Source organism: Ceratotherium simum, chromosome 4 (genome assembly GCF_057802395.1).
Source record: "Ceratotherium simum simum isolate JZ-2026a chromosome 4, ASM5780239v1, whole genome shotgun sequence".
NCBI classification, from domain to species: domain Eukaryota; kingdom Metazoa; phylum Chordata; class Mammalia; order Perissodactyla; family Rhinocerotidae; genus Ceratotherium; species Ceratotherium simum.
In genome coordinates, this window is record NC_141903.1 from 8,315,721 (window position 1) to 8,343,052 (window position 27,332).

General features: G+C 39.2%; 1 protein-coding gene across 15 annotated transcripts in view; it reads left to right on the forward strand.

The window, feature by feature from the left end:
* FBXW11 (F-box and WD repeat domain containing 11) overlaps positions 1-27,332 on the forward strand; it is a 125,250-nt gene that overhangs the window by 16,992 nt on the left and 80,926 nt on the right. For 4 of the 15 annotated variants that reach the window (XM_087429424.1, XM_087429429.1, XM_087429425.1 and 1 more), the window contains one exon: positions 21,380-21,459. The exons of 3 other annotated variants lie outside the window; for them this stretch is intronic. In XM_087429424.1, coding sequence (XP_087285550.1) covers positions 21,427-21,459 — 33 coding nt within the window. In that variant the 5' untranslated portion in view covers positions 21,380-21,426. Of the gene's footprint in view, positions 1-21,379; positions 21,460-24,376; positions 24,517-26,577; positions 26,680-27,332 lie in introns of those variants that run through there. 8 more of the 15 variants (XM_087429417.1, XM_087429421.1, XM_087429418.1 and 5 more) reach the window with 4 other exon arrangements.

Here is a 27,332-nt window from a genome sequence, read left to right on the forward strand (position 1 = left end):
TTTTTGTTTGCCCATCACCATATATGTGTCTCCCTTCAGCCTTTGTGCCCACCGCCTACCCCCATTGCCCCTGGTAACCACAATACAGTTTTCTCTGTCCATGTGTTGGTTTATATTCCACATATGAATGAGATCATACAGTGTTTGTCTTTCTCTTTCTGGCTTATTTCACTTAACATAATGCCCTCCAAGCCCATCCATGTTGTTGCAAATGGGACGATTTTGTCTTTTTTTATGGCTGAGTAGTATTCCATTGTATATATATACCACATCTTCTTGATCCAGTCATCAGTCGAGGGACACTTAGGTTGCTTCCACTTCTTGGCTATAGTGAATAATGCTGCAATGAACATAGGGGTGCATAAGCCTCTTTGGATTGTTGATTTCAGGTTCATTGGATAGATTCCCAGTAATGGGATAGTTGGATCATAGGGTATTTCTATTTTTAATTCTTTGAGGAATCTCCATACCGTTTTCCATAGAGGCTGCACCAGTTTGCATTCCCACCAGCTGTGTATGAGGGTTCCTGTTTCTCCACAGCCTCTCCAACATTTGTTGTTTAAGCTGATTGCTTTTTTAATTGTTCTTCCCCCTTTTTCCTCCATAACTTTTTATTTTATTTTATTTTTTAAATTTCTTTCTTTCTTTTTTTTTTGAGGAAGATCAGCCCTGAGCTAACATCCATGCTAATCCTCCTCTTTTTGCTGTGGAAGACCGGCCCTGAGCTAACATCTATTGCCAATCCTCCTTTTTTTCCCTTTTTCTCCCCAAAGCCCCAGTAGATAGTTGTATGTCCTAGCTGCACATCCTTCTAGTTGCTGTATGTGGGACGCCGCCTCAGCATGGCCGGAGAAGCAGTGCGCCAGTGCGCCGCTGGGATCTGAACCCCGGGCCGCCAGCAGCAGAGTGTGCGCACTTAACCGCTAAGCCACGGGGCCAGCCCCCCCATAACTTTTTGTCATGAGAAATTTCATATATACAGAAGAGATGGGGAAAAAAAGTCCAACAAACACCTATATACTCTCTCCACCTAGACTCAAAACTTAACACTTTGCCATATTTGAATCATTTCTCTGCTCCCCCCCTTCGACCCTCCCTCCCTTCATCCTCCGTCCCTCCTTCCTATTCTCCCTCCCTTCAGTCTTCTCTTTCTTCTTCCCCTTCCTCTCGTACTCTCCCCAAATACATACCCTTTTTTGTTGTTAAAAAATTTGCAAGTAAGTTGCAAACATACTTCACCTTCTAAACATTTCAGCATGTATCTCCTAAGAATAAGGACAGTCTCTCTCTATAAAACCACACCCACACCCACCCATATATATATCTTCATATATAAACCACATAATATATAAAATCACATATACATAAAAGCACAATACTGTTTTTACATCTAAGAAAATTAAAGTAATTCCATAATATAACATCAGATATTCAGTTAAATTAAAATTTTCCTGGGGCTGGCCTAGTGGTGCAAGTGGTTAAGTGTGCGCACTCTGCTGCGGCGGCCTAGGGTTCGCTGGTTCGGATCCCAGGCGCACACCAATGCACCGCTTGTCAAGCCGTGCTGTGGCAGTGTCCCATATAAAGTGGACGAAGATGGGCATGGATTTAGCCCAGGGCCAGTCTTCCTCAGCAAAAGGGAGGAAGATTGGCAGATGTCAGCTCAGGGCCGGTCTTCCTGACGCACACAGAAAAAATTTCCAAATTGTCCCAAGAATGTCTTTTATAACACCCCCCCTCCCCTTTAGGGAAAAAAAAGCAAAGCAGGATCCAAACAAAATACACCCTTTTATTTGGTTGTTATGTCTCTTTAACTTATTTTAATTCAGAACAGTCGCTCTGCCCTTTTCCCTCCTCTCCTGGCATTGATTTTTTCTTAAGAGTCTAGCTTATTTGTCTTGTAGGATGTGCAACATTCTTTACTTGTTTATTTCCTCATGGTGTCATTTAACTAGTTTCGCTAACTCCTATACTTCCTGTAGACTGGGGGTTAGGTGAGAGGCTCGATTGCAGCCAGGTAAACGTTTTGACAAGAGTGCTTCATCATGGGTGAAGTGTGCTTCCCGTTGAGTCATGTGGAGAGGCACTTAATGACAGGTTATCCCATTATGAGCTCTCCTAAATTTGATTCCTTGGCTAAGGTGGCAACAGCCAGATCTTGCCATTATAAAGGGATAATTTTATCCTCTGCTATTAGAAAGGAATCTGTGAGACAATATTTTGGCACCTTGTAAATATCCTGTTCCTTTACAACCTTTCACCCAGTGGTTTCAGCATCCTGATCCTGAAATCAGTTATTACAATAAGAGTTACAAAATTGTGGTTGTCTAATTCTGTTGTTCATGTACATTCATTAGCCAGCAGTCACAGAGGCCATGCCTGTTTCCCCTGCCTCCTTTTGTGTATCACCATACTCTAATGGACTTATATTTATTCAGTGTGTTAACAATTAATTACAGTCTTTATTGATGCTCAGATTGTCCCACATTTGGCTAATGAGAGCCCCTTCAAGGTAGCTCCTGCTTCCTTTTGACATGAGCCCATCAGTCTTTCTGTGCTTCTTGACTTTTTACTTTCCCTGCATATTCGGGAATCAATCATTTCTCCAGGAAGCTTTGTTTCCTTTTAGTGGGGAGCGGTATTTAGAAACCAAAATCTTTGCTGTTGGGTTGTCATTGCTCCTAGACCCTTTCAGTGGACAGAGCTAAGAAGTATATTTAAAAAGAACCACGAGTTCATGTTATTTCTGATTCAAATTTACTGTAGTTATGCCTTGCTTAATGACGAGGATATGTTCTAGAAATGCGTCATTAGGTGATATGGTCGTGCAAAACTCATAGAAATGTACTTACACAAGCCTAGATGGTATAGCCTATATATACAGTTAGGCTATATGGTACTGATTTTATGGGACTGTCATATATGTGGTCCGTGGTTGACTGAAATGTTATTATTCGGTGCATGACTGCATTACAGGGATATTTTTGGTAGCTTTTTGATTTTCAAAATCTAAGGTACCATATTGGTGTAATGATTATCAAATTGAGGTATAAATTGTTATGTAAATAGGCAGATAAATAGCTTTATTCATTCATTATTGAGCATGTACTCGAAGTGTTGCTGTTTGGTAATGTGGGGAATACAGAACAGGATCAGATGTGTACTTACTTCCAGAAGCTGGCAGTTTTTTACATAAAAAAGTATTTACATAAAAAAGTATAGTATAATGTGAAAACTGGTTAAGGGTCTTAAGAGGTGGATATACAGTCTGTGGGAGTTAGAAAAAGGGGGAAATTTCACAAGGGACATTTTTTAAAAGTTACCCTTTGAGGCCTGAGCAGAAATTAGACATGGCGGTGGATGTGTTGGGGCAGAGGAGGGCTTTCATAGCAAAGGTAACCTGGAACAATGACTGGCAGGCAGTGGTGTGTACTGTCTGTTGGGAGGGACAGGTAAGTAGTTCTGTGGATTGTTGGCGTATAGCTTGTGTGAAGGGTTGAGATAGATAAATTTTCGAAGACAGATTATAACCAAATCTTAGACTTTATCCTTTAGGTCGTAAGTACCCTGTGGATAGATAGAGCGCCACAGATATATCTCATATGGTCTACGTAGATTTAAAAAATTGAGACATTTCATATCAAAACGCTAATTTCTGGTTTTCCTGAAAATTGGAGCTGAGTAATGGCTGCCCTTTTGAGTCAGGGCTTAGCCTCTCCTGGTCACCACAGCCCCTATAAGGCCATCTTCACTTGGCCTTCTGCTTGGCGCTGTAAGCTTTTGAGCTTGTGATCCCTACAGGGATTGGAGGAGAGAAGAAAGTGGTGGATGAGGTTTGAGAAGAGAGGTGACTGTGAAAGTTTGTGCAAGATCTGTGCTTTAGAAAGAGCACTCTGGCAGTCAATTTGGAGGATGCATTGGAGCAGGAAAAAGTGGAGTGGGGAGACCAATTAGCAGACTTGGAATATTCCAGGGAAGAAATGACAAGATAGTAACAGATGGTGCGGAGAGGTGACAATGAGACATTTTAAATGTAGAATGGATAGATTGTATTGATAGATATGATTATGTGTGTGTATGTATTGACAAGAATGTAAATCAAACTCTATTACAACATGCAGTCCCGTTTTAAAAAGCTTTGTGTTCGTAAATCGGCTTCTGGAAGGTACATATGTTTATAATCTATTGGCTAATTTTGGGAGACGGTAGTAATAGTTTCATGCATTGTTGTCACTGTGTAAAGTTTAGTTTTGCAATATGCAAATAATATACTTAGACAAAAAATGTAACTCTCACCTGGCTTTATTTCTGAAAGTTGTGTATAAAGTGAATAGATTATGATTTTTTAAATCACTTTCCTTATAATTATGGAGCTAAATTTTCAGTTTCCAAGCAAAAATAGTAGCAACACTATATACGTATTTTCAAAGAGCTGGCTGCTTATATTTAATTTTCCCACAATCCCTGCAAGAAGTTAATCAAAAGGATAGTGAATTGACAAGGGCTTGTCTGCTACTCTTAAAATCACACTTCTGTTAAGACTGTCTATACTGTTAAGAAATATTTTGGAAATCTTCCCTGTCTGGTTGGGGCATGACTTGATCCAGTCCTGTTGCCAATGCCATTACTCAGATACTTAGCACCACCAGCTCAGACTGTCTGAGGTAAATAGACGTGAAGAACATGTAAATGACTAGACTGGAAATGAGAATGACTCACACTGACAGAAGCCACACCTGGGTACTGTGTAATAAGCTTCCAGCTTCAAAGGATGAACAAAGATTGGTTGAAGGGCATTTGTACATATATTTTTTTGGTTGAGTATAATTTACATATAGATAGAACACAAATCTTAAGTGTACAGCTCAATGAATTTTTACGTATATGTACATGTGCTGTGTAACCACTACCCAATCAAGATTAGAACATTTCCAGCGCCCCTTGAGGGCTTCTTCATGTCTTTGCCTCACCCAGTCAATAAACCCTCCCAAGGTCTATTCTGGCCTCTTTCACTATAGGTTAGTTATGGCTGTTTTTGGATTTTATGTAAATGGAATCATATGGCATATTCTCCCCCCCATTATATCTGTGAGATTTGTCCATTTTGTTGTGTGTAACAGTTTTTTTCCCTGTGCATTATTCCATTGTGTATATAGTCCATGGTTTGTTTATTTTACTGTTGATGAATTCTTTGGGCTGTTTCCAATTTTGGGGTGCTATTATGAATAACACTTCTACGGTGGACATAAGCACTTGGTTCTGTCGGTTCTAAAAGCTCCAGAATGGAGTTACTGGCCTGTAGGGTCTGCGTGTGTTTAGCTCGAGTAGATGCTACTACACTGTTTTCCCAGTGCGCGTGCCGATAGCCGTCCCACCTCTACTGTGAGGAGTTCAGTCATCGCTTGGTTTTGCCAGTCTGTTTAATTTGAGCCGTGCTGATGGGTGTGTAATCCATGTTGTGGTTTTTGTTTGTTTTTTATTTAATCAGCTTTATTGAGGTATAGTTTACATGCAATAAAATGTACTCATTTTAAGTGTACTGCTTGAGTTTTGAGAACTGTATACACTCGTATAACCACTACTACAATCAAGATGTAGAATATTTCTATCCCCCCAAAAATTCCTTCCTTCCTCTTTGCAGTCCTCCCACCCCCATCCTTGCCCTCAGGTAACCTGCTTTCTATAACTGTAGGTTAGTCGTGTGTGTTCTAGTGTTTCATATAGATGGAATTGTACAGCATGCATATATTGCATGTATTCTTATTATGTTTGGCTTATTTTGCCCAGCATAATGCTTTTGAGATTCATTGTTGTATCAGTTGTTTGTTCCTTTTCATTGCTTAGTAGTGTTACATTACATGAGTATACAACAGTTTTGTGTATCCATTCTCCTGCTGATGAATATTTGGGTTGTTTCCAGTGTTTGTTATGAATAAAACTTGAGTGAACATTTATGCTCAAATTTTTATTTATTTATTTATTTTTTGTGAGGAAGATCAGCCCTGAGCTAACATCCATGCTAATCCTCCTCTTTTTTGCTGAGGAAGACCGGCTCTGAGCCAGTCTTCTTTCTATTGCCAATCCTCCTCCTTTTTTTTCTCCCCCAAAGCCCCAGTAGATAGTTGTATGTCCTAGCTGCACATCCTTCTAGTTGCTGTATGTGGGACTCAGCCTCAGCATGGCCGGAGAAGCGGTGCGTCAGTGCGCGCCCAGGATCCGAACCCGGGCCGCCAGTAGCAGAGCGCACGCACTTAACTGATAAGCCCCGGGGCCGGCGTGTGTTCAAATTTTTGTTTGGACATTTCTTTTCTCTTGGGTATGCCTAGAAGTGGAATTGCTGGGATAGAGTGTAGATGTATGTTTAGTTTTTCAAGAAACTGCCAGATCTTTTCCCAAAGTGGTTGTATGTTTTTACGGTTCCTCCGACATTATTTGAGTTCCAGTCGCTCCGCATCCTTGTCAGCACTTGGCATTGTCAGTCAATTTCAGCCATTCTGATAGGTGTGAAGTAGTATCTCATTGTGGTTTTAGTTTGCATTTCCCTAATGACTAATGATGTTGAGCATTTTTTTCTTGTGCATGTTGGCCATTTAGATATCCTCTTTAGACAAGTGCATGTTCAAATTTTTTGACCCTTTAAAAAAATTGAGTTGTCTTTTTCTTATTGATTTGTGGGAGTTCTTTATAATAGTCTAGAAATGAGTTCTTTGTTAGATACACATATTGCAGATATCTTCTGCTGTTCTGTGGTTTGTTTTTTCAATGTTTTAATATTGTTTTTTGATGGACAGAAGGTCTTAATACTGATGAAGTCGAATTAATCAACTTTTTCTTTCATAGTTTTTTGTACCCTATTGAAGAAAATTTTGCCTGTTCTAGGGTCTTAAAGATACTCTGTTTTCTTCTAGAAGCTTTAGGATTTTGCCATCTCAAAATAATTGTTTTTTTATGTTTGAGATAGGGATCAAGATTCATTTTTTTCCCCATATGGTTATCCAGTTAGCTCAGTACTGTTATTGACACATACATTCATAAACTATTGAAAAATTGCTGAATAAGAAACTTATGTTTTCTTTTTGTAGAAAGAATCCATGTTTGTTATAGAAAAATTGAAAGTAAAAATAATGTAAAATAAGAAACAAAAAGAATAAAAAGTTCCCCTGATAACTACTATTAATCATTGGTATACTTTCCTTCCTTCATATCCATATTTTTTTCTTTCATGTGTGTTTTGTGTATGTTTGTTTTTCACTCATAAAATTGTTTTGCAAACTGCTTTTAAAACTCAGCATTTGGGCCGGCGCTGTGGCTTAGCGGTTAAGTACTCACGCTCCGCTACTGGCGGCCCGGGTTCAGATCCCAGGCGCGCACTGGCGCACCGCTTCTCCGGCCATGCTGAGGCTGAGTCCCACATACAGCAACTAGAAGGATGTGCAGCTAGGACATACAACTATCTACTGGGGCTTTGGGGGAAAAAAAAGGAGGAGGATTGGCAATAGATGTTAGCTCAGAGCCGGTCTTCCTCAGCAAAAAGAGGAGGATTAGCATGGATGTTAGCTCAGGGCTGATCTTCCTCACAAAAAAAAAAAAAAGCAAAAAAACCTCAACATTTGTGGCATCTTTCTGAACTATTATATATTTCTTTATTATACATATATATATTTTTTGTTTTGTGTGTGTGTGTGAGGCAAATCAGCTCTGTGCTAACATCTGCCAATCCTCCTCTTTTTGCTGAGGAAGACTGGCCCTGGGCTAACATGTGTGCCCATCGTCCTCCACTTTATACGGGATGCCGCCACAGCATGGCCTGACAAGTGGTACGTTGGTGTGTGCCTGTGATCAGAACTGGCGAACCCTGGGCTGCTGCAGTGGAGTGTGTGCACTTAACCGCTTGTGCCACTGGGCCGGCCCCATCTTTAAAATATTTTGAAGGGGTGCCTAATACATATATGAATGTGCAAATGGCTAAACTACTCCATTATTAGACATTTAAATTATTTCTAATTTATAGCAGCTTAAAGCTGGGGCTCTTTCTTGTAGTTTAATCTTTGAACACATCAATGAGTATTACCCTGGGATAAGTTCTAAGAGGTGGAATTGTTGGGTCAAAGGATCTAACATTTTTAAGAGCCATGTGTATTTTATATGACAAACGGTTTACTCACTTTCTATTACCTATATGATGTGACACAACAAACCATTTTCTCTCTGTGAAAGTGCTGTTTTCTCCATGTTTATGCCATTTTAGAGTATTAATAATTTAAAAAAATCCCAATTTGGTTAAAGAATTTAAAAAATTATTTCTTTAATTACTAGTAACATTGGATATATTTTTCTTATGTTTGTGGCTATTTTATGTTTCTTTCGCGAAGAAAGGGAAATGTTTAGATTAGCTGCAGTTCTGCTTTGCTGATTCTAGGTCCAGGTGCGTTGGGGAGTGTTGCGGAAGGAAGTCACCAGGGTGAGGAACTTCTGAGTTTGTTGTGGCTGGTGCAGTGCTGCCCTTTTGTGATCGAAATGGCCTTTTTGTTAGAAGCCAGCTGCAGAAGTATCTGGTTTACTCAGCATGCTGTCTGTGGCAGGCTTAAGGCAGGTCCTGCTCTGGCCTGGCCCTGGCTCCAGCTGCTCTTTATGGAGCACTTGAGGATCAGTCCTGTTTGGCCTCACTGACTGCTTCAAGGACCCTCACTCCTACTAGCCTTCACTGCTTTGAGAGGGGAGGTGAGGTCTTCCTGGGAATTCCTTCCACTTCTCAGGGTGGCTTTTCTTTGTTTACATGCAGTGAACCCTATTTCCACTCCAGTTTTTTCTCTATTTTATAGAAATTCATTGAAATGTCTTATATATGTGAGGTCACCCTAGCCAGGTTTCCAGTGCCAATGTAGACTGTCTTTATTTATTTATTGTGAGGAAGATCAGCCCTGTGCTAACATCTGCCAATTTTCCTCCTTTTTTTTTTTTCTTTGCTGAGGAAGAGTGGCCCTGGGCTAACATCCGTGCCTATCTTCCTCCACTTTATATGGGACGCCGCCACAGCATGGCTTGCCAAGCAGTGCGTCGGTGCGCACCTGGGATCCAAACCGGTGAACCCTGGGCCGCCGCAGCCAATCGCACGCACCCAACCGCTTGTGCCACTGGGCCGGCCCCATAGACTGTCTTTTATTTAGATATTCCTTTGATGATTTCAGTTGCTCCAGTCAGAAATTCCAACCTTGCCACCTTTCTTTTCCTCCTGAGTCTTGTCTATTTTTGCTCTTTTTCACCCTAGCTTTCTGCACTTCAGTCACAGTGATTCCCCCTACTCCCACCCCTTCCTCCAGTGCACCAGATTCTGTCTTGACCTAACAAGCATTATCCTTTGTTATTTCTTATCAGGGAGGCTTTGCTCTTTCCTTCTTTCTTGCCTAGTTAACCTCTGCTTGTCTTTTAGAGCTGAGTTCAAGCATCAATTCCTCAAGGATTGTGTCTGGGTCCCCGAGGTACACTTGTCATATTCTGACAGCACTCAGTTGCTTTTCTTCACAGCTGTTAACATAATTGTACTTGATAAATGTATTGCATAATCCCCCACTAGACAGCTCCTTTATTAGAAGGTAATCTTCATGGGGACAAGAATCATACATGTCATGTTGTATTCAGTTTGTAACATATTCCCAGCATTTAGCACAGTGCATGCCATACGATTGCACAGTTGAGTGAGGGAATAAATGTGCGAGGGCAAATGAGAAATACCATCTTGTATCAGAAGTTTATATGTACTTTTAAAATGAATACATTCTCTCCTTCAACATCTGTTTCAATATCATCTCTTAATTTTTTTTTTCCCTTTTTCTCCCCAAAGCCCCAGTAGATAGTTGTATGTCATAGTTGCACATCCTTCTAGTTGCTGTATGTGGGACGCCGCCTCAGCATGGCCGGAGAAGCGGTGCGTCAGTGCGCGCCCGGGATCTGAACCTGGGCCACCACTAGTGGAGCGCGCCCACTTAACCGCTAAGCCACGGGGCTGGCCCCTCATCTCTTAATTTTAAATGACTTGATCCTGAAAATTAAGCCGTTGGCATTAGAAACTCCTTTCAGATCAAAAAACATGCCTTTTGTCCCTCTCTGCCTCTAAACTAGGTTTTTAAACCTGTCATTGACTTCTAATCTGTCTGGATAGTCTTATCTCACTGATGCTTCTGCTGTCATTTGGAAGGAGTTGTCAACTGCTGTAAAGTGCTAATCTTATCTTTTCTTTCCTTCTGCCTCTCTCTCTTTTTCTTTCTTTCTTTTAAAAAAAAAAAAATATATATTTTTTTCAGGAAGGTTGGCCCTGACCTAACATCTGTTGCCAATCTTCCTCCTTTTCTTTTTTCCTTTTTTCTCCTCAGATCCCCCAGTAGATGGTTGTATGTCATAGTTGCACATCCTTCTAGTTGCTGTATGTGGGAGGCTGCCCTAGCATGGCTTGATGAGTGGTGCATAGGTCCGCGCCCAGGATCCAAACTGGCTAACCCTGGGCCCCCAAAGCAGAATGCTCAAACTCAACCGGGCCGGCCCCTTCTTTCTTTCTTGTCTGTGTGTGTGTGTGTGTATATTAGTGATTAATAGAATCTCTGTTCCTGGGAGTTGCTTTCTTAGGTCAAGTAAGTTTAATAAATGCTGCGTATAAGCCTCTCCTCTTGGAAATTCTCTTGATAATTGTCATTTTAATAATGTGCTTCCCAGCATTTCCCAAACTTTCTGACCCCAGCATTCCTTTCCTCTATTTTGGCTCAAAACCGATGCAATCCAAGGGCTGTTCTTTACTATTTTTGTGCATTTCATCCCAACTGCTTTTCTTTACCAAGAGTTCTCTATCACTCTGCCAAAGTAAGGAGGGAGGGAGGGCACTAGCACTTGTTAAATGCCTGATTTACATCTATTATTCCTTTTAACCTTCACTATAACCCCGAAAGGTAGGCTTATTTTCCACATTTTAGCATGTGAGGAAGTGGAGCCTGGAGAAGGGAATTGTTTTTCTGCTCAAGGTCACATGGTGATTTTATCTCTCTCTCTTCCTCTACAAAGCCTTGTGCTCTTTCTCATCCCGCCCTGGGGTAAGAAAAGAAAAACTTTGCTTATTTTAGGGGCTGCATCTCTAGCCATCAGTTTAGTTTGAGGAGTGTTAAGTGGCAGCTTGGGGACTCTCAAGAGAGCCAAAGGCTCAGGAGCAGCAGGGTCCCCAGGCTCTAGGTGGGCAGCAGCAGATTCTCAGTATTTGGGGAGATTGAGTAGAAAGGTGGAAGCGTTCCTTGACTGCCCCTGCCCAAACTGCCTGGGTAAGCCCTTATGCTTTCTTCCTTCCCTCATTCCAGGCTAACTCCTTCTCCCCAGTTCCAGTCTTTCTATTGGTATGTGACTTCTCTGTTGGCAGTCTAGGTTGGCTTTTATCAATAATGTAGCTAATACTTACTGGGTGCCTGCTTTGGACGTAGCAGGTGCTGTACCAGCCCTCTAACACAGCTGACTTGCTTCAGGTCACATAGTGTTGGATCTGGGATCTTAACCCACCTCTGCCTGGGTTTTCTTTCTTTTTTTTTTTTTTTTAAAGATTTTATTTATTTATTTTTTCCCCCCAAAGCCCCAGTAGATAGTTGTGTGTCACAGCTGCACATCCTTCTAGTTGCTGTATGTGGGACGCGGCCTCAGCATGGCCGGAGAAGCAGCGCGTCGGTGCGAGCCCGGGATCCGAACCCGGGTCGCCAGCAGTGGAGCGCGCTCACCCAACCACCAAGCCACGGGGCCGGCCCTGCCTGGGTTTTCTACCCTAAGCAATTAAAATCTATGAAATCATGGGTTTAATGTGCTAGTTATATATTTTTTATCATATATATTTAAATTAAACATATAGCTATGAAACATTGAAACACCTTTATTTACCACCAAAAATCACCTTGAATACCAAACCTTGGGAAACATTCCTCTAATCTACCTTCTTGACTTTATCTGTTCATCCATCCATTCATGTGTAGTTCAGTGTGTATCTGTAAAAGATGAGGACTTAAAAACAAAGCAAAAGACTGTAAAATGCACAGCACACAATTCCATTATTGCACTTAAAAAATTAACAGTAATTTCCTTAATATCAAATACTCAGGGTTTATATTTGCCTAATTGTCTCATAAATAACTTTTAAATTAATGAACTTTTTTTTAAAGAACAGTTTTAGATTTACAGAAAAATTGAGCAGATAGTCCAGAATTCTCATATATTATCCTTCTCCCTGCACAGTTTCCATTATTAACATTTTAGGTTAGTGTGGTACATTTGTCAAGGTTAATGAACCTATTGATCCGTTATTATTAATTACAATCCATAGTTTATTCAGATATCCTTAGTTTTTACCTCATGTCCTTTTTTTGCTCCAGGATCCCACCCAGGAGACCCCCTTACATTCAGTTGTCTTGTGTCCTTAGGCTCCCCTTGGCTGTGTTAGCTTCTCAGACTTGATTTTTGAAGACCTTGCCAGTTTTGAGGAGTACTGGTCAGGTGTATTGTATTGTTCTCTGTCGGAATTTGTCTTGTTGTTCTCAAAAAATTCATTTTATAGTTGGTTTTTTTCAATTCAGGAACCAAACTTGGTTCACACATTGCATATAGTTAATAGTTTCTTAAATCTTTTTTATCTATAAAAATTGACTTTCCCATCTTTTTTTCTTGCCATGTATTGAAGAAACTGGATTGGTCATTTGTTCTGTATAACTTCCCAAATTCTGCATTTTGCTGATTGTATTCTCATTAGGTCTACGTATTCTGTTCTCCTTTGTATTTCTCATAAATTGGTAGTTAAATCCAGAGGTTTGTTGGGTTCAGGTTCAGTGTGTTTCTGTCTCAATTAAAAAACAAAATAAAACAAAAAACACAACCCGTGCTCTTCCCACTGTGTCATGGTGCTTTCTTATTTTTGTGATATTCTCTATCCTCTCCAAGTAAGTGATTCTTGAAGAAACATAGGACTTCTATGCATGTGCATTTTTCTGAGTTAAAAACTGCACAATTGATTGTTGGCGAATGGTGAAGTAATAACCTGGCTGCAGGAATGCCCACATGTGGTTGTCCATTTTGCCAAGGACAATGATAACACATTTTATGGCATTGACAATCAGTATTAGAATATTATTCCTATAGTTATTTTATTTTCAACTTTTTCCTTTTTCTCAGTTCAGAAATGTAATGACTTTTGCTACTGTTAGTATATACTTTATAAACCTTACTTTATTCCAAAAAAAGGATTGAGTGATTACAGTGACGCATGCAATGTAGGAAGATAAAAACAAAATAAGCAGGCAAATGAAGATGAAAGAAAAATAAATGTGAGAAAACATGATGAAGGTAGGGATGAAGTTATACAAATGCATAGAACAAGGGTAGTGCTCATAGGAGGGGCACAGGTTAGGCTCTGTTTGTAGTAATGTTCTGTGCCTGCGGCAGTTTGCCAAACTTTTGAATCTTAGATGATAAATATATTCCTTTCTCTAAGATCATTTATTTATTTATTTGGTGTTTGTACTTGGTAATACCAATGTTGTTGCTTATTTGGAGTGAAGTGCCTGTAGAGATGTGGGTCAGGTTTCTCAGTATTGGGTTTCAGAGCTCTTTGGAAAATCAGGACTCTCATTTTTTCTGTGGGGCTTTCTTTCTGCAGTCTTTTTGGAGTTTTGATTGGTTTATCCTGTTTTATATACTGCTTCTTTCTTTAGTATCTGTGGTATAGCATGAATGAGATATTCTTGGAACTTTTAGCTTTGAATACGTTTGTTTATCAGTGAATAAAATGACTTCGTAGAAAAGTAAATATAAATCTAAGAGTATTTCATCGCAGAGTATTGTATCTTGATGATGTTGGCCATGGCAGGTACCTTTTGTGGGTTTTGCCCATTTTATTTAAACTGAATATTCAGGATGTGTTATGCTTTTTCCATTTGAAAGTGCAGAAACCCAACTCCAACTGGCTTAAGCCAAAAAAGGGAATTTACAATTTGAAAAGCCCAGAGGCAGAGGTAGATTTAGGTTCTTCCGCAGACTCAGTGCCGTGCCTCCTGGTGCTAGCTGCAGGCTCTCCCTTGTGGTGGCGTGACGGCATCCGCAGCCCCAGCTCGCATCCTCTCTCGTTCAGGCGCAGTGGGGAAAGAGGTTTCTTTTCTCGTGGTTCCCGTAGAAGTCCTGGGATTCAACTTAGAGGATGTGCCCAACCATGAATCAATCACTGTGATTAGGCGATGTGGCCTTTAAACAAGTATCTACCTGATGGTAAAATTATAACATTCTTCTCTAGCCTCCTAATCAAGTTGTTGCTCTACATGTGAACTTTCTAGACTTTACGTTGTTAATTTGTTTGATAATTTAACATTTACTGAATTTCTACTGTGTACAGGCACTATAAGGACCTGAAAACATTACGTTGTAAATTGGTAAATTCTCTTACAGATTGCTTGTAAATTGCTTTATTTCTTATAAATTATTTTGGAAATAAAACACCCAGTTAAGATAAGTTAGTACGATTCTTTTTTTTTTTTTTTTTTGTGAGGAAGATCAGCCCTGAGCTAACATCCATGCCAATCCACCTCTTTTTGCTGAGGAAGACTGGCCCTAAGCTAACATCCGTGCCCATCTTCCTCCACTTTATGTGGGACGCCACCAGAGCATGGCCTGACAAGCGGTGCGTCAGCGTGCACCCAGGATCCGAACCCAGGCCACCAGCAGTGGAGCGTGTGCACTTAACTGCTATGCCACGGGGCCGGCCCCAGTACGATTCTTATAAGAAAATTTATTTAAGTATTTTTCTGTGGTTTGTAGACCAATTTTTGGTATTTTAATTTGATCATTTTCGAAGTAAGAATAATGTCACCCTTTCAACCTTTCTCACTCACATCCCAAGCTTGGTAGCTATTTCTGTTGTTTTTTTATAGACTTTTAACTCATCAGTTAAAAGAAATGTGGTTTATGGATTGTTCTTTTTCTTAAATGCAGCAGGAATGTCCTCATGAGGTTTGTTTTCTGATCCTCCTCTCAATTCTGCATTCTATCCGAGTTAATGAAAAATTTATGATGATGGTAACATCTGTGTTCTGTGCTTTGTAGAACATCTTGAGTTACTGCTTATAGCTGAGTCATTCATCAAGTTATTAAAACAATGGAGTTGAACAGGATTTTTGACAAAGAAGTCCAGTATCTCTTAAATTTATTTTGGGCCTTTACATCATGACTTCCTTACTTCCTTTGTATGAGAAGTTCCGGAGTGTTGCAGTCTACCCGTATTCATATGTACTCCTGTGAAAAGAGTCTGTAACGTATAGGTTAACTTTATTGCAGCACGTGTTTAGCTGTAGTTATCTGCTGCTGAGACGAGGTGCTTTCAAAGGAGTACAAACCAGAAGTACCATGTGAGAGATTTAGAGGACCTGGGCTCAAGAAACGTCTTAAGAAGATGGACAAAATGCTCTATAAGGTCCCTTTCGGCTCCAGAATTTAATGAAATCTCTGACTTCAAGCAGTGAGAACTCCTCTTACCACCCAGTTGCTTGCATGAAACAGACAATGTGAAGGGAGTGAAAGGCATCCTTGCTGTGCAGCAAACAGCAGGAAACCCTTACTAAGGCAGTCCTAGCCCTTGGCTGAAAGACGGGTTCATTTGTTCTTGGAGCCCAGTGGGTTGTGAGACACACAGCCTCATTCTTACTTGAAAGCACGGTCAGCTTGGGATACGAGAGCAGTGGGACTATAGAGAAAGTAGAGCAAGTGTCAAGTTTACTGTACATTTAATTAAGGGATGATAAAATGTGTCTCTTTATATTTGTTAGCTTTGACAACTCACTTTTCATGCTTTTCCCAGCTAAAGAAGCAAAATTTTGGTTATCACTGTTTTCTAAATCACTCTCTCTCGCTGTGTGTGTATGTGTGTCTGTGTGTGTGTAAAATTTTAAACACCGAGACTCTACCAACTTGGAATATGTATTTCTTTGGGATAGGGGCTGGTTAGGTCTCTGAAAATAAATATGTATTTGAGAAATGAGCAATGATTTAGAAAATAGTAGAGGGCTTGTTTAAATGGTCTGAGGTTTGAATTCAGAAGGTTTCTTAGCAGGACCAACTTTCATTCTACAGGTGCTTATTCAGAGCTTGTAATGAGACAGGAAGGGTATGAGATGGTGGAAGCTTTGAAAGTCTTTGGAAGTGATTTTTAACATACCATTAGTTAGTTGAGTTTAAGTTTTAATACTCTTGAAAGCAGTGAAACTGCATTTCTTTAAAATATTTGATACGTCTTTAGGAATTTAGCTACCTTTCTTCCTCAGTGAACTGGGAAATAATATAGCTTTATTTCCCAAAATAATTTTTGATATAGAATCTTTGGTTTTGAGAATTCTTGTGTTGTTTGTTGAAGCATTTAGTATACTGGCATGTTCAGTAAACTTTTTGGAATGAATAAGCATTTGAGAAAGTTAAAATAGGATTATAATAGGGTCTGACTATAATTGAGCCAAACCTGTTGACAGTAGATATAATAATATTCCTCAAGTCGTCTTCCTGAAAGTGATATCTCTTCCTAGAAAAAATGAAAATGTTCACTGTTTCAGGAGAAAAAACATTTTCACTTTCTATGTGTTCTAATGTTCCTTTAAAAACATGGTAGGTAAACTTTGCACTCTTAACGTGAAATTAGGGTAAGGATTTGGGCTCAGTAGATGATAGGGCAGTCAGATCTTGTGCAGACACTCCAGGAGTTCTCTCACCTTTTTTGGCTTGTGCGAGTTTGTAGGACTAGGAAGGGATGCAGCCAGCACCTGTGCCTGGAATGGTGTGGAAGGGGAAGGTGGACTATCGCTGAGTGGGGCCAGGTGCCCTGGTACAGATGATGAGGGCCGATGTCTCTTAGTTCTCAGATGATGTCCAAAAGACAAGGTGAGTTTCTAGTTCTCTCACCTGGAGGTCCTCTCAGGTGTTACGTAATACGGAATATGGCTTGTCAGATATTTAGAAGTGGTAGCCTCATAAAACAGAACACCATTACTTACGAGTTTTCTAGGTACTCTCAGTTAGCTATCTAGAAGCCACAGGCATTGAAATGAATTTAAGGTTGTGTCTTTGTCACCTCAGAGTGCAACCAAACTCGGAACAACAGTGAAACTAAGTTAACTCCACCTGTTTTCCACCTTCATTGAAGGAGAATGGCCTAGAATCAAGGGGCAAGTTGCTATGACGAGATCCCCAAGTAAAAGTGTGGAAATGCCAGTTATCCTTTTTGAGGTGACCTGGAGGGGAGGATTGAGAAGCTTGAGTACTATATTGCCAGTTGTATACTGGCCGCATCTGAAAAAATATAGTAGACAAAAAGAATAAAATAAAAATCACCTGTATTTAACTCTGGATTTTTAAATGTATTTTATATTTTATTAAGTAAAAATGGGATCATAATGTAAGTCCTGATTTATAGCCTTTATTCTCTTAATGTTTCTGGAACTTCTTCAGTGTATTGTAACTTTATTTCCATATATTGTAAACTTCCTTCTTTGTCAATAAATTTACTCCTACACCATGATTTTTATTTGGTGGACACATAATATTCTGTCTTCCGGATGATCTGTAATTTATTTAACTAGTCCCTATTGTTGGGCATTTTGTCCTTTGCTGTTATGACAGTGATGTGATGAATATCTTCTTAGCTATATTTTTGGACATATCTTTATTTTTTCCTTGGTATAATTTCCTACACATGAAATTGCTGAGTCAAATGACGTTTTTCAAGTCTTGAATATGTATTGAGAAGTTGCACATGAGAGGTTGTACTAATTTCACTCCCATCAGCAATATAGATGAATGACAAGTAGATAAAATTTGAAAATAAATCAGAGGAAATTTCTGCTTTGGGGAGTTTTATGTCAGGCAAAGGAAGTGACAGGCAGTATAATTCAGGGAATAGGGTAGGGATTTTGGAGTCATATAGAATTGCAATTCTGCCACTTTTGAACTCTGGCAAATTACTTGATGTCTCTGGTCCTCAGTTTCTTCCTCTGTAAAACTAAGGTACCCGTCTGGTTAGAGGTAGTGTGAGAATTAATGAGATTGGGCCGGCCCCGTGGCTTAGCGGTTAAGTGTGCGCGCTCCGCTGCTGGCGGCCCGGGTTCGGATCCCGGGCGCGCACCGACGCACCGCTTCTCCGGCCATGCTGAGGCCGTGTCCCACATACAGCAACTAGAAGGATGTGCAGCTATGACATACAACTATCTACTGGGGCTTTGGGAGGAAAGTAAATAAATAAAATCTTAAAAAAAAAAAGAAAGATGGCTTTAAAAAAAAAAAAAGAATTAATGAGATCACCATAGATGTGCAGTGTTTGGCACATAGCAGGTACTCAGAAAATATCAATTTGCATCTTCCTCCCAATTTATCCTTTTTTGTAAATTTTCATTTACATTTTTATTGAAAAAGAGGTTAAACTTAGAGTTTAGTGGTCTTCTCCCAGTCCTGAATAACATTCCTAATTGGACCACAGATGCTAACTGACGAAGGCTCAGATGCACTTAATTTAACTGGTGTTTAATTCTCTCCAATCTCAGGATTTGTGGATCTTGGATGAACCCTATTGGGATTGGGTTCAGACCGATTTGACCTGGAGCTTGCTAGGGGAATCTGTTCCTTTTTGGCAACTGAACCTCACGCTGGTCCTAGTACAACTGAGGACCCATGTGGCTGTGCCGGAAATAGATTATTTTGTTACATCCTGTTCTCTGTTGTGCTCTTAGAATAGAGATTCCACTTCCCCCCTCATACATCTAATGCTTTACCTCTGCAGCTTCTGTAAGAGCTCTGAAAAACCTGGTGACATTTTTGAATCATAGGTAGTAGTTGTGACGTGGACAAGGATTTTTTTTCCTTTGGAATTAATTACTCAGGAATAAGCTATTATCATTTTGATGTACACTGCTGTTTCTGAGGGTCACTAGGTAAAATATTTTTCTAGTACCCAGCATTTTAACACATTTTAAACTACAGGTATTTAAGATGGACTCAAAATTAATTCTTGGGAAAAAAAAGAATTTGTTTTTATTTTAAGTTGTCAAGTTACTCTTTATAACAACATATAATTAGTCATATAATTAAACAAAATAAAGCATCTCTTAAAATTACGTAGACAGTATTAAAATATTACCATAAGTACTAGATGTTTATTGGAGAAAAATTGGAAAATAAGATGAATAAAAATTCAAAAAGAAAAATTACCCTTTATCCCTCTACCATATATAACTGCAAAGATCCGTTTTAGTTTTGTTAGCTTTTGGGTTCTAGTATCTTTTCTTTTCTTTTTTTGAGGAAGATTGGCCCTGTGCTAACATCTGTTGCCAATCTTCCTCTTTTTCTTTTTTTTTGTTTTCTCTCCAAAGCCCCGGTACATAGTTGTGTAACATAGTTGTAGCGTTGTAGCTCTTCTGTGTGGGACGCCGCCTCAGCATGGCTTGATGAGTGGTGAGTAGGTCTGCGCCCAGGGTCTGAACCTTCGAACCCCGGGCTGCCGAACCCTGGGCCGCCAAAGCAGAGCACGTGAACTCAACCACTACGCCACTGGGCCGGCACCTTGAATATCTTTTCTTAAATAATCCTTCAAGATGAGATAATTGTCTGGACACTTAAAAGATTTTTTTTATAGTGGGGTTTAGGGAAAGTTTGGGCTCTGGCTTTGAGTCCTGATTCCACAACTATTTGGCTTTTTTTTTTTTTCAATTGAGGTTTACAATATTATATAAGTTTCAGGCATACAACATTATAATTCAACATCTGTATACACTACGGCATGCTCACCACCAGAAGTCTAGTTTCCATCCGTCACCATACAGTTGGCCCCCTTTACCCATTTCACCTACCCCCTAACCCCCTTCCCCTCTGGTACCATCAATCTGTTTGTATCTGTGAGTTTGTTTTTGTTTTGTTTGTTTGTTTTTTATTCCACATAAAAGTGAAATCGTATGGTATTTGTCTTTCACAGTGTGACTTATTAGCGTAATACCCTCAAGGTCCATCAAATGGCAAGATTTCATCTTTTTTTTTTTTTTTTTTTTTTTTTTTTACGGCTGAGTAGTATTCCATTGTATGTGTGTACATATATATACACACACACACACAAACCCACCACATCTTCTTTATCCATTCATCCATTGATGGAGACTTAGGTTGTTTCCATATTGTGGCTATTGTATATAATGCCACAGTGAACATAGGGGTGCATGTATCTTTTCGAATAAGTGTTTTTGTATTCTTAGGATAAATACCCAGAAGTTGAATAGCTGGATCATAAGGTAATTCTATTCTTAATTTTTTGAGAAACCTCCATACTGTTTTTTATAGTGGCTGCACCAATTTACATACCACCAACAGTGCACAAGGGTTCCCTTTTCTCCACATCCTTGCCAACACTTGTTACTTGTTGTCTTTTTGACAATGGTGTTTTGCTATGTTTGAATCTCTTAAAACTTGGTAGATGGTAAATTTCAGTTTTCTTCATTCTTATCCTTTTTTCTCTTCCTCTTTCCACTGCCTCCTTCTCCCCATACCCCTTTCTTCCCTTAACATATATCCCAGTCTGAAAATACCCTGTGGTATATTATCTATAGTTCTGCAATACAGTTGCTAAGAATTAAAGCGTTAACTTTCTTGGTTATATGTCACAATGGTTGCTGTCAAATTCTGTTATAATAAAATACCATTATAAGGAAAAGAAAGTCTCTTACACGTTAAGGCAGTGGACCAGTATTCAGTTCTTTAATAGCTTTGGAAAAAGCCTTTAATTATGAGTTAACTTTTATTCTACAACCTAATTACTGTATTATGATTCTTGGTTTTAAAAACAATATAGTTATTTTTGTAAGAGTTAGCTGTTTCTTAGAGGTTGCCATCAAACATTTTACCAGCAGAAGCCTAGGTTCTGAATCCTAAAAGACGCTTTTTTTTTTTTTTTTTTTTATAAAAGACGCTTTTAAAAGTTGTGTGGCCCTGTTTTCATTACTGCTGCTGCTTCTTGAAAAGCAAGATTCTGAGAATTCAGACACAATAGGATAGTCCCTAATTTGGATGAAGGTTGACATATGCTTTATTTGCTATGAGGTGAGGACAGCCTCCCACAGAAACTTAATGGGTGCTCTGTGGCTTGCACACCACGTTAGAGACCCATAGTATGTAGTCTCCTTTGAGCCCACCTACTGTACGATTCTTCGAAACCAAATCTCCACTTCCTATGGAGATTCCCAGTAGAGAGGTGTTATTGCCAAATGGTTACCATAAAATGGATCTTTTATTTCACTCGCTCTGTATTTGATAGCCCCCATTTCATTCTCATGGGGTTCTTTGTTTTATATCCCATCAATAGGGCATGGTGGAAGTTTTATTAGAAAGAAAGAACCTAGACTCTAGAGTATGACAATTGACTTCAGACGTGTACTTTCAAAGGTAAGTGCTGGCTCTCGTGGCTACTCTTTGTAGCCCAGCTGAAAGAAATTTTCATTGGTTGTAAAACAAAAATGAGAGACTGTCTTGTAAGTTCTATAAGAGACTTATCTTTCTCACTTCTCTGCAAATCATGCTTCACTGCAGCTGCTCACAGTTATTCCTCTGCTTAAATAGTTTAATAGTTGTCTCATTGGCTCTAGCAGTGGTTTGAATATTAAAGTTTTTGAATTCTCACTTGAAAGAATTAAAAGATTCAAAACACCCTTATTTCACAGTATCTATAAAAACATACATGCTTTATGTGCTGTTTACTTCCTCTGTCTGTCATTGGGTTACTGTTGAGCAAACTTCTTTTCCTTCTATTCTTGTATTGGCAAATGTTCCCCATATGTTCTGGAAAACACAGAATCTTTCTTTGATATTGGCTGGAATTGGCTTGGCGTTGGCTTGATATTATGTGTTATCCCCTACCTCTTAGTCTACGAACCTCACCTCCACCAGTGTGTTGCATGACACTTCTACTCCTCTGACAGATATTGTTGAAATAGCATGTATGCTGAGTTACAGGGATAAAATCTTGTACACATAGATAAAAAATTGGACTGTGCACCTGGGAAGGATTGGCTGGTGTGTTTTTTTTTTTTTCAATCAGTGAGCTATAGCACACAGTATAAGAGCCGTTGTCCTTCAGGATGAAGTCCCAAGTTTGATAGAATGATATAGGAGAGACCTCTGTGATTTGGCCGTCCCTATCTCTAAGCTTTCCTCATCTCACACTTAAATACTTTAGTAGTGTTAAATTAGTTGCAGATCCTTGCATAAGATGTGCCATTTCTTAGCTCTGTGGCTTTCCTTATGCTATTTATTCTGCCTGGAATGTCTTGCTCTTTTTTGCCTGGCTGCCTCCTACTCATGGCTTAGTTTAGGCATCCTCCTCCTTTGGGTGGTTAAGTCTATTTGTGTGTGTGTGTGTGTGTGTGTGTGTGTGTGTGTATGTGTGTGTATTTACACTGCACATTCTCAAGATTCTCGCCTATGAGTCCCACAGGAGAGAGAGAATATCTTAATTGCTTTTCTGTCTGTGGGTAGACGTAAGTTCAGATATATTTTGTTGAATGGAATAGTATTTAAGCCACTCAACTTGGTTATCTCAAGCATGATGATAGGAGTTAGAAAAGGCTGATAATAATTCTGTGGGAAGTGGTTTAATGAAAAAAAACTGGGGGGATTTATAGAACACCTATAATAAGGCAGATTTCTAAATGCGGCATTAGAGAGATGATTAACATAAAATACCTCTTTGGGTAGCTTTTAAAAGAATTGCTTCTTTGAGCAGGAATCAGGGCAGGATATTCAAAACAATCTCGTCTAGAAACAGACCAGAGTTAGCTTTTGTGAGTTCTTCTTCAAGCCAGCCAATCAGAAGATACGGTGCCTGCAACCACTTTTTCTTTTTGGTTTGCAGTTCCTATGGCAATAGGAAGAGAGCCTAGGACGTTTCTCTCCTACCTCTTAATAATTTTTGCTTTTGAAAAATGGCAAAAGCTATTATTCTTCTTGTCTTTACTGACTCATAGTGTTTCTTTGCATGGTGGCCCTGTCTTTGTTTTTTGATTAATCAGTGGCTATGACAAAATTTATAAACAATATCAGTTTCCTTAACTAATGTTATTTTCTTTGGCTACAGAACCTACAAATATAATCAATCTAATTGGGTATTTGCTGTTAATATTAGAACTCTGTGTAAATCGTTTCCTGTTCTCTATGAACAATCCTAAATTAGAATACTGGTCATTGCAAGTAGCTAAATGTGAAATTATAACAAACATTTCTTGGGAGTTTTCTGTTCCTGAAAGGCCTCTCGTAAGTATGCCCAATGTGATCCCCCTGGGTTTCTCTTGAGCGCGAGGCTGAAGTCTCCAGAGGAAAGAGGCTTAGTTTGTATTGTTGTTAGCTTAATAAGTAGGTCGATAAGTATTTGTTAAAATTGGTAAATACCCACGGTATCAGGGCACCTTCTTCAGACATATTTTAACGAGATAACGTTCCAGAAGTTTAAAGATAGACCATTGTTAGCATAAAACAAAAAAAAGAAAAAGAGAAACAATAGTCTATACTGTGAATATAGCTAATAAAAAGAAATCTTTACATTATTCGGTTAAAGAATGATGGATAATAGTTATTCCACAATGATCAACATGGGTTTCCAACCGGGTCCCTAGATTTAAAATTAGAAGCTTCAGGAATCAATTACTACTGTGGTCATAGTGGCATTTTATGCTCCTAGGTTGATAAATGTGGAACTTTTATTTTTATCCATTATTTTCAAATTAGATCAATGTTCTCTTGGTCCATTAGACCTAAGAAGAACGTTGTTTAGACCAGCAGGTACAGACTTCCTTATTAAAAGATGGGTGTGTTTCCTGGAGGGGCATTTTATGTTGAGTAAAGACTAATTAAGTTACAGCAATATGGTTGGTCATGTAGCTTCAAGGAGTGAAAGTTGGGCAGTTCTAATACTTTATACAAATACTGGCATCATTCTCTGTACCCCACAGTATCTTCATGTGTATTATAAAAGATAAATTCTTGGAAATTAGGGCTTCAAAGAGTCCTTTAAAAATCTTTTCCTGAATATACAAGTTCAATATCAAGCTTTAAGTACTTGTAATAAATGGTTAATATTTTGAAATTAAGGTCTCAGAAGATTTTCTTTATGTTAATTGTTTTCTGTATTTTAATAAGTATTGATTAGATCATAAGATGGTAGGAAACCTTGGGAAGATCATTGTTTTTCTTTTTTGGGCTTTAGTTTCTTCACTTCTAAAATCAGGGGTGGGAGATTGGACTAAATGGTCTTCCAGTATTCACAGTCTATGATTCTTTGATTTATTGAATATAATTTTTTTTTTTTAAGTTTTAGGTCTCAAGTTATTAGCAGAATCTAATCAGGATACAATACCTTATGCATTCATGGGTCCTTTGAGGCAAATACATATTAAACCTTGCAGAAGGAATCTGACTGTTTTTACTGAATAAATGAAAATTGATTTGCAGGTGAGCTTTGGTGTTAATTTGGTATTAGTTGCTAAATGCAGGTGTAATCCTTAAACTCTATTCTCAAATCTGAGTGATTCTATGATTTAGATAACTACAAAGATTCCAAAAAAGAAATTTAAATTGAATTATGAGGATGTTGGGAGTTTATTTAAATTAAATAATCTATGTATATAACTGTATAATGTGCCTGGGCCTTTTCATTTCCCATCTACTTCTGATACATGCTGACGTCAGCATTCTTTGAATAAACATTTGCTAGATATCTCTGGGCAGAGAGAGTTTGTTGTAGTGGAAAGAAAAGAAGCTTGCTTAGAGTCAGATGGGAGTAACTTTTAGTTCTAATTCTGCCATCAGTTAGCCCTTGCACCTTGGATACAGTTGCTATTTTAACAAATCAAGGTCTGCTTTCCTGATCCTTGGTTTCCTCATCTGTAAAATGGATATTTGTGAAGGTTTACTATGTCAGTTCTTTAGCATATAACAAGAGCTTGATAAAAGGCAGCTGTTTTCATTATATTATAGAGACATTTATTTAGCATCTTTTGTGGCACTCTGAAAGTGTTCGGGTGACAAAATATACATGGCCGAAATATCAGTGATACACGTCTGTGTTGGCTGTGGTGAGCTTTGGAATAACGGCACATGTTGGAAACGTGTGGCACTTTAATTGTCACCAAAAAGCTGCTCAATTTTTTTATTCCATTTGATTCCTGTGTTTTTATATTCTTTAAATGCCTTTTCTAAATAATCTCAATACTTTAGTTACATTATAGGTGAGATGTCAGCTAGTAAGCGGCAGATGCTGGATAGGAACCCAGGTCTATCTGATTTCAAGCAAAGCTGTCTTTGTTTTTATTATAGTTGGGGTGACCATAGTATTTGTCTACCAAAGCAGAACACTTTTGAGAGTGAAAGTTATGCTGGGACAAGTGTCAACCTGAACTGCCCTAGGAAAATGAGGGTGTTTGACCATCAAGTTTATGAGGTCAGATCTAAGACTTCTGGAGTACTTTGGTTGAACCCAAACACGCACCTTCAGGTTTTTTTGCATGATTATTGATTTTGCCATAGTAAATTAATTGACCATAGATCTGAAAAACTATTTATTGAATACCATAAATAATCTAATGGTTATTAAATACTAACCATAATGCATATGTCCATTTTTATTTTACTTTTTTTCTTAATTCTCTTAAAACCAGCAAGCTTTTAAAAGAGAATGGGAATGGGTAAATGAAATAAGCTTTTAATTCTTACGCGTGTCAAATGAACTTTGCAAACAAAGTCCAAAATGAAAATTGTGATATTCTGAAGTTTTTTCTTTGGGAAGGCAGAGATGTGAATGACACGGAAAATCAGATATTTTTTTTAATCGGCCCTTTTATTGCCTTTATTCTCAATCTATCACTCATCTTTCTTCTTCCTTTTGCTTTATGTCTCTAGGTCTCCTGTGATTTATTTTAGGGAAGTGCAAAACTGTACCCACATGATAAAAATTTGGATGGTCAAAGTTTTTACAATAGAGGCATCATAGTCTTGTGGAATGAATGAAATTCTGGCTCTCCCTTCCTTTGCTGTGTGTCCTTGTGCAAATGACTTAACCTCTGAGCCTCAGTTTCTTTACTGTGGTGTGGGAATTAGAAAACATATTTAAAGTGCCTGGCACATAGTAGGTTCTTAAACAATGATGGCAATTACAATTACAGGACGTAGACCAGAAACTGTTACTTTTATGAAGTTATAGTCACAGTCTCACCACTAATCTTGTTTTGTACTCAACTTGCACAGTTCCCTTTAGTGGGTTTTCATTTAAACGCTCTCTCTCTCTCGATTCTGTATGCTATAGCCTGAGGAGTTAGTGATTGGTAGCAGAAACCTCCTTTCCGTAGGACGGAAAGCGGGCCCCCTCCCCAGGTTCCAGTAAGCTGTCTGTCCCTCACCTGCAGACTGCCGAGGGTGCACCCCTGCCCAGCTAACATTCAGGTTGCCTGTGTGAAGGAGTGATTTGTTGCGGCCTCTAACTGCTTCTTCTCTTCCTTCCTTTTTGTCATCCTGCAGTGTTCTGTGCCAAGGTCTTTGTGGCTAGGCTGCGCCAACCTGGTAGAGAGCATGTGCGCACTGAGTTGCCTGCAGAGCATGCCCAGTGTCAGATGTCTCCAGGTGCCTCTCTTCTTTCTTGTTGTAAATGTGTTTTTTACGTATGCCATGAACATTTGTTGAAACTTGCAGTAGTGTGTTTAATCCAATGTTAAGTCTGCTAAATGTTCTGTGTAACCCTCTGCTTTCCTCCAGCCTGGGTGCCCCATGTGGAGGAGTTAGTACCAAGAGGGGCCCTTCTAAGCAAATGGGTCTTCAACTGGGCCCTGTCCTGCTCCTCCTTTCTGCTCCTGCTTACCCCCCATCCCCTGCCCTTGAAGTTGTGATTCTCATGTTTAATAGTTGTGCATGTGCCCAAAAAACCCTGACATTTTCCATTTGATTACTTTCAACAGTTCTTTGTTGAGTTCGGAGGGTTTCTTAATTCAAATGGTGATTTTTCTATTTTAAAACTTACTCTTTTGGCTTGCTTTCTCTCCCTCCTTCAAAAAAGGAGTGGGGAGGGAATCCCTAATGGTATAAAACCTCAAATTGAAGTTTATAAAGATCACAGCTTTATGCTGCCAATAACTGTCAGTTTGGCCCACCTCCAAAGGCCAGATATGACACCTGTCCTCAGGGTCCACCCAGGTTTCCAGGCCGGGCCGGCAGAGAATTCCACAGATAAAAGTAAAGCTTTCTTGGAGGAGTGGGGAGGGGTTGCTCAGGAAAAAACT